The following is a 7,715-nucleotide window of genomic DNA, read 5'->3' as shown; positions in this document are numbered from 1 at the left end:
AATAATAATTCTTAATTTAATTTAATACTTTTAACTTTAATTTTATTTATTTTCTCTACAAATTATTTCAGTGAGACACTGCTTCACACTAAATCTTGGAGACAAGATCTCGTATTCGCGAGGCACGAGCAAAACTAAACATTGAAAAAGCCAGAAACGCGGTAATAAAATCCATTTCTTTAACTTCCCTTCTAAGGCGTTCATGAAGCGTGTTTCGTCACGGAAGTTACGTAATTTTCGTCATATACCGCGAAAAAGATATCATTGAAGACATTGCTCAAAATTTTAAATCATTGTGCTGTTGGAAAGGTTGCCATGGAACCCATCTAGTGATCGAGAGGAACGATCAAAACTAAACACGGTGAAAGCTATATAGGAGCAACAAACACAATGAATACGCAGCTAGCCTTTAAACACGCTAACGCAGGGTTGTATACAAATTTCATTGGACGAACCTTTACGCTGAACGTTTTACAGAAAGGGGGAAGACAATTTCCGAATTTTCCCCTTCCGGCGGCAGCAGGCGCTAACCAATGATAAATGTACACAATAAAATGCACGACTTGTGACGGGTTGCGTTCTCCTTGTATGGGGTGCTGTGTTTGTTGCTCCTAGATGGCAGTATGTCAATTGAAAGATTTATCTTTGGAACGCCTAAGGGGCAACACAAATACTAGAGGTTATATTCACTTTAAAAAGATTTAAAAAGACCTTTGTTGCAGTTTGACATTTACCCTTCGCGTATAGTCAAAGCCTTATGAAATGCGACTTCTAGGGGATAATATTTGGTATATATTTAATTTTTTAGGTTTCGAATTCCTTGCAATGAAATAAAGTCAATTCTAGGTTTATAAACAGTTTCTCCAAGTAAATAATTAATAAGGTCTTTGAATTAACCACTTTCTTAACGAAAACTAATAATTAAAAAAAAACATTTAAATTGGAATATAATTTTTTAATTTTATATCCGAAGTAATAAAATAACAAAAATTAAAATTATAATGGACCTACCCACATTTTTATACATATGTTTAAAAAATATTTCAATTAAATTTTAAAATGAAAGAATAAAAACCAAAACATATAAAAATATCTTGCCTAAAGGAAATTAAAACTCAAAATGCAAATGCCCAAGCAGAACTATTAACGTACGTCTCTTTTCGTTAATATTTTAACTCTGTTAGTCAATTTAGGGACTAACAGTTTCTCTACCATCGCTTTGGCGTATATTAACCGGGACGCTAGCTGTTTGTTGCAACCAGATTGACGAATAACTTGCAGTTTATAAGTTTTGAATTCCTTCTTTTCGTTGATATACGTAACTGCTTCCATCAAAGGACACAGAATAATCTTCGTGTGATCATTAAAGAAATTTAACTGAAAGCATTAAAAACTAATATTTGGTTATTTTCGTTTATCTAAAAACAAAGCAAACAAAAGGCTTACTTGTAGAGTTCCATTAGTCAAATGCATGACGATGGCCATCCTAGTGCGGAACCACGCCCGTAAGTAAGGCAACCGGATGAATTCATCCCCGTCTCTTGGCTGTACAGTCTCTCCGGCTTTCAAGAGATGTTCATTCATGTAATCTATAAAGTAGTTCAACAACGTAACTTTTTTCTTCAAAGAATCTGGGTATTCTTTCATCGTATAGTAATTTTCTGTCATATCCTTCTCTATGTAATGAACGTGACTGCAAATGAGAGCCATTTTTATAAATATGCTTCGACGCTCTCTCAGCTAAACGTAGAGTCACTTACAGTCCATCTTCCAGTTGAATAATTCTGGTGTTATCGTTAAATAACACCCCGACACTGTTGTCGCACAGTTGGTATCCCAGACCATATTTATCAGTGTAGTCCACCCACTTACTCACCCAGAATACTGGAACGGAGGCGGGATCTTCAACGTCCTCTAAAATTACATATATTTAAATTAAAACCTATCAATAAACTATTAGTCATTTAAAACAAACCACTTTCGGAAATAAGGGATTTCTCAGATGGTTTGATGTCGTTCACTGTCTGGAGAATATTGAGCAGATCGGTAAGATGGTAGTCATTTGGCATATCTTTGGTCACTTCTTTCTTTGGAGAGGACTTCGCGGCAACTTCGGACGCTTCGGCGACTTTGTTCAAACCCATGAGGGGTTTACGCGAAGGGTCAATCACGCTTACTACGTTCCACACACTGTCATCGACCCTAGGCGCGGTGGAGAGACAGGAAACTGGAAGTCTTGATGGAATATATCCTTGAGTGATGAATTCGTCTTGCAAAACACCGACCATGGAAGGCCTTTGCTTAGGATCACCCTGTAGCAACTTGCAAATCAGAGTTTTAGCAGTCTTTGGAATTTGGCTTGGAACATAGTACTCGTTTTTCTTGATCAAGGCGTAAGTGTCTTTCAGGCAGTTGGTTTCGAAAGGAGGCCTCCCAACTAAGAGCGTGTACATAATGCAGCCTAGAGACCAGGCATCTACTTCGAAACTGTGCCCTTTTTTACTTAATATTTCTGGAGCAATATAATTTGGTGTGCCACAAAGTGTCCTGAAAAAAGGCGCAATTTAGGAAGTCCAGCATTTAAAGAATTCAAAAATTACTTTTTCCTCTCTCCATCGCGTTCTAATTTTGTTGCCAATCCAAAATCCCCTATCTTGACCTCCATGTTCTCGCTGAGAAACAGGTTTCCTAGTTTCAAATCTCTGTGAATGATTTTGTGCTCGTGCAAATATTGACAGCCTAAAGCAATCTGTCGAATGAAGTACCGGGTTTCTTTTTCTGACAAACATCGTCTTCGCTTATGCATCTCCATCAAGGACTTACAAAATGATTTTTCACGTTACATAAACCATGATGTTATTGGTAATAATATAGTTAATAGTTACCCGTCTCCAACATATCTCAAGCAGAATGTAGACATTTTCCGAATCCTCAAAAAACGAGTGAAAGCCAACAACGTACTTGTGATCCAGGCTTCGGTGGATATCAATCTCTTGAACCATCTAGTCACGGTTTAATAAATTAATGCTTAGCTTTCGTTAAATATGCGAAGTCAATAATCCCGCACTTTATCTTTTTGGTGTGATTTTGTTAGAGATGCTTTAGTCACAATTTTTACAGCAAATACTTCTTTGGTCTTCATATCTTGCAGTTCGTAGCATTTTGCAAAGCCTCCCTAGAGCCAAAGAAAATTAAATCCTATTCACAGGAGCCAACATTTCCTCCAATTTTGTTTTAGACCAGTTCCTAACATATTTTACATTTTCGTTCACAAGCTCCGCTAAAAGATTTCGCGCGTTGACCAACGACGAAAAAGAAACCTACCCACACAAGCCAAAATTGTTGGAAAACATTGTTGTTCAACACGAGTGGTCACAAGCTTCGAGGAACGGCTAGGTTTTACGACCAAGGCTTAGCTTTACCTTTAACTTGACATTTTTTGTAGTGGAAGAAGATTGTTTAGAATAAGAAGTTATTTTTAAAACTGGTTAACGCACTTAATCTCAATAAACTATCGTGGAACGTGTGAACGAAAACATGCTATGGACTAAAACAGAAAACTCGTACTTCTTAAAACACCATACCCGCAGAAAACAGGTAAGTTTACACTAATAAATGCATAAGTCAATATAAATTCCCCAAAAAGTCTGATGATATTTCATGAATAAAGGTTAGTATTCTTCGGCAGACGATCGAAAGTTGTAATTACTATACAGATTTTAATGCCGATTGGATTACTTCTAAGGCTTTGAAAGAGCACCGCAGATTAACCAATGGTTTTACTAAAAACTGATAATATACACAAATAGCGAAACTGATCTTTTTAAAATCAAACGACAAATACGCATAAGGCTTAGCAAGTTAGGCCTACTATGCGAGGTTATGTTGCCGTCGGGGAGAGCTAATTTCGAGGCGCTACCATCTACGAACAACAAACACAAGGAGAACGCATGCAGCTAGCCTTTAAGTTTAAACACGCTAACGCAGTGTTGTGTATAAATTTCATTGGACGAACCTTTACGCTGAAAGGGGGAAGACAATTTCCGAATTTTCCCCTTCCGACGGCAGCAGGCGCTAAAGCGTCTAACCAATGAAAAATGTACACAAGAAAATGCACCACTTGTGACGGAATGAGTTCTCCTTGTGTGGGGTGCTGCGTATGTTGCTCCTAGCTACCACCATTTTCTCTTTGGTATTCTAAATACATCTACAATTTATAGAACATTAATTATAAATTATATTAATTGTGGAACTTTCGTGTAGTATTCACATTGGACTGCGTTTACTTACGGCAAAACCCGAGGAATATCGTTTTGTGCCTGCGCAAGTTGGCTTTGAGTTTTTCGGATAAATACAACTTTCCTGCCAAAGGGAGAGGTATTTTGGGGAGTGACAAAAATAATAATTTCCGAAGATTCTGTATATAGTTAGTCATATTGACTTTTGATAAAAGATATTCATTAATATGATCAATTAGATCTGTGAAGTGAAGAGATTGTAACGAAATTATTAGATTTTAACAATTGATCCTAAGCCTCGGTCACAAAAACGGACCGTTCTTTTGAAAATTTACCAACACAAAAACCAGCTTTTCAGAAGCCAAGACGTTGGTAAAATATTTCTTCCTCGCAACAAAGCAACTTCGTTCGCAACCCGTGCTGGCGACAATGAGTGTTTTTCAAACATTTTGGGTTATGCGAATAAGCCTTTAAGTTTAATTTAAATCAATTTAATAGGCTTTATTTAAATTTTAAACAAAAAAGTATATCAATTTTAATTACTATTAACCGGTTAAAAATTAGGCTTAACTCTATATAATTTTGTCAACTTACTTTTCCCAAGAACTTCCCTTTTAAATAGGTTTTCTTTGTTTTAGGATTGGTTATAATTTCCTTAGCAGGCGAAGACATTTTCACTGAAACTATTTTTATCTCGAAATAAAATTACCTAAATTGCTTCTTTCTCAAAACCAAAAAATTATGAACTATTTGAACGAGACGCTCAAAGAAAATTAAACCCTGTTTTCAGCTTCCCAAAATGTTTGAACTAGTGCTCGTATCTTGTGATAGTTTGATTTATCAAAGTGATATGACGTCAATTGGAATAAAAGATAAAAACCGTTTATTTTATTTTATTTGATAAAGCGAAAAAAACAGCTACAAATAAATTTATTTTTTAAAACAAAGCGGATAAACATTCCTCGAGGGAAGCCCAGCTGGGGAAGGGTTTAAAACGGATGTTGTAAGTATTCTTACCGGAAAATTCTTGTGTGGCTCTAAGCAGTTACGACCAAAGGAACCGAGATTTCCATTGGCCAGCATCACTAACAAAGAAATTAATGAATGACTTATGTTGTACTAAATGTAGTCTTTCTGTTACATCCTCGCTAAAGACAAATAAGCCGTGAGAGCAAACCGCGGAAAGGGAATTTGATAAAATTAAAATTTATTTGTACTAAAAATCTAAATCACATTATTTATAAAAACGCTTAACAAACCTCTTTAACAAAAAATAATGCCATTTTTTGGAACTTGACAAAGAATTGTAGAAATTATTTATTTTAGAGACTATTGTAACGGAATTATGTTAAACAGTTTAACAATCCGTAACTTTTGAACCGCTTGACCGATTGAAAGTAATATCGCAAATATTAATTAATAATATTCTCAAATACGACCCGCTATTCAACGGTACCTCACTCGGCATACCTATGATACCTTGACGTCGAAAGAGTTTAACTACTAATTGGCGCAATTTTTATTTTCCTAGATAAACCATTAGTGTATCAAAATAAGTGACTATTAGGACCAGCTCTATAATCATTGAGCGTGCTTTTTTGATGGAAAACCCTTAAACTGTTCCAATTTCGAATCTGAATTTTAATCTTGGTAATTATAGTAATATTTAGTACAAATTGCACCGTAGCCTTTTACTACTGGTTTCAAATAATATTTTTCGTGGACATCTTCTGATAATCGTGAAATCGATAAAAAAATTAACATAAACTAAAAATACGTTATTAAAATTATAGTCATTTAGAATCCACAAATATAACATGGTATCAGAAGCGGACCGACGAACACTGACCGATATAATCAAGCCGGATATGGTAGCCTATCCCGGTTCATACCCTGTCCTTAACTGACCCCCAAGTTAAGAGTTACGTTGAGGAGAGAACAAATTAAGTAATAATAAAGGTACAGGATAGCAAAAACCTAACTTCTAGCTCAACTACATCAGAAACTGGTTGCCCCAATCTCAAGGTCAGATACTGCCCGAGACAAAAGATCAGAAGCCAGTTAGTGTTTCTGACCGTCCTTTTTCGAATATTAACCTGGTCTTATCTGGAAAGCCTCCAAAAAACTAGAGATTTATAATTATTTTTATTATTATTATTATTATTAATGAGTTGGGAGAAGGACGAGAAATAAGCTTGTTCGTGCACTTCGACCAGTGGTCCATTGTGCAACCACAAACCTTAAAACTTAAAAAGTCCAATATCAGAAACAAAATGGAGAATCCACTTGGCCGGCATGTTATAGAAACCAGATGTTTCCAATTGATGCATACCAAGATGCTCCAGCCTTTGCGCCGCGTAATAATCGCACTTACAAAGTACATGCGAGGAAGTTTCCTCCACAACCATCATTGATTCCAATCCAGTAAAAATATCTGTCAAGTAGACAGTGGCCTGTTAGTAGGCCAACGACCAGCCTGATATTGTACTTAGAGAGCAAGAGCAGCTCTTTTGCTCTCTGCTTAGATGGAGCAGAGATAAACTCTTTGGCTTGCCTTTGACCATCCATCTCAAGCCAAATCTTGAGTTGACGGTAGGTCATAGAATTTGAGATAAGGCCGAGGGGATAGGAAAGGCAGGTTCAGGACCAAAGATACCTGCCTCTGCCCCTTCTTGGCCAAGACATCAGCCTTCACATTACCATAGAACACCCGATGGCCAGGAACCCAATAGAGCTGAACTTTATTGTTGATGCCAAGATTCAAACAGCTATAGACCAGTTTAAAAGTAATCTTAAGCTGATAGAGAGCCTTGAGGGCCACTTGACCATTTGGATAACCTTTCCATGAAGCTTTTTTTAAGACAAAAATCAACACAGAAGCAAATAGCGGCAATTTCCGCCTGAAAAACGCTAGCATAAACACGAAGGCTTTCATAGAAGCCGAGATTGCTAGTAAGACAATACATTCCCGAACATGCGCCAGAATGAGTCTTAGACCAATCGGTAAACCAGACGATTTATCCTCTGGCTCCGAGAGTTTTGTGATTAGACCACTCCATGTGGCTTGGGAAATAAGTAATGAAAGGTTTACTAAAATGTAATTTAGTAACCAGAATATCAGAACACATTAAAAAGTTAGGTAACTGACTGGAGATTTCACAGTAAATCTGGGTGTGGCTATTATTTCAAATATTAACCCTACCAAACCAACCGTTCTGGTTGAGAATATAGGCTCCCATAGCAGCCACTTCCTCTATGAAAAGCGGAAGAGGAAGAATGTTCAGTATAATTTCTAAAGAAACGCTTGGCGCTGTTCTCATAGCTCCTGTGATTTGGACACAAGCCAGCCTTTGTAGGGTGCGCAGATCACTTTACACAGTCTTAATACGGACTCTAGGCCACCAGACCATAGCAGCATATGAGGGGAATAGTCATAGTGTATAGCCAGTAGGTCACTTTAGGGCTAAGTTCCCATGA

At 36.9% G+C, this 7,715-nt stretch overlaps 1 protein-coding gene across 1 annotated transcript; it reads right to left on the bottom strand.

Moving 5' to 3' along the window:
• Positions 1 to 1,068: 1,068 nt before the first annotated feature.
• LOC149926631 (serine/threonine-protein kinase PLK1-like) lies at positions 1,069 to 5,056 on the bottom strand. The gene is made up of 8 exons (XM_090159224.1): positions 4,833 to 5,056; positions 3,068 to 3,175; positions 2,886 to 3,002; positions 2,601 to 2,818; positions 1,979 to 2,547; positions 1,761 to 1,914; positions 1,447 to 1,693; positions 1,069 to 1,377 (listed from the first exon to the last, which is right to left on the bottom strand). The coding sequence occupies exons 1-8, from the start codon at positions 4,908 to 4,910 to the stop codon at positions 1,144 to 1,146; spliced, it is 1,725 nt and encodes a 574-aa protein (XP_090015350.1). The 5' UTR covers positions 4,911 to 5,056; the 3' UTR covers positions 1,069 to 1,143.
• Positions 5,057 to 7,715: the final 2,659 nt, after the last annotated feature.

The sequence above is a fragment of the Leiobunum rupestre genome, chromosome 9 (assembly GCF_980474605.1).
Source record: "Leiobunum rupestre chromosome 9, qqLeiRupe1.1.hap1, whole genome shotgun sequence".
Taxonomy (NCBI): Eukaryota; Metazoa; Arthropoda; class Arachnida; order Opiliones; family Sclerosomatidae; genus Leiobunum; species Leiobunum rupestre.
Note: the sequence above shows the minus strand (reverse complement) of the source record. Positions and strands in the feature narration are given on the sequence as shown.

Excerpts from the sequence above, each read along its gene's own strand:
- LOC149926631 (XM_090159224.1), bottom strand. The coding sequence starts at position 4,910 with ATGTCTTCGCCTGCTAAGGAAATTATAACCAATCCTAAAACAAAGAAA. Across the intron at positions 3,176-4,832 it reads AAGGGAAGTTCTTGGGAAAA|GGAGGCTTTGCAAAATGCTA; the intron begins GTAAGTTGACAA and ends CTTTGGCTCTAG. Across the intron at positions 3,003-3,067 it reads AATCACACCAAAAAGATAAA|ATGGTTCAAGAGATTGATAT; the intron begins GTGCGGGATTAT and ends AACCGTGACTAG.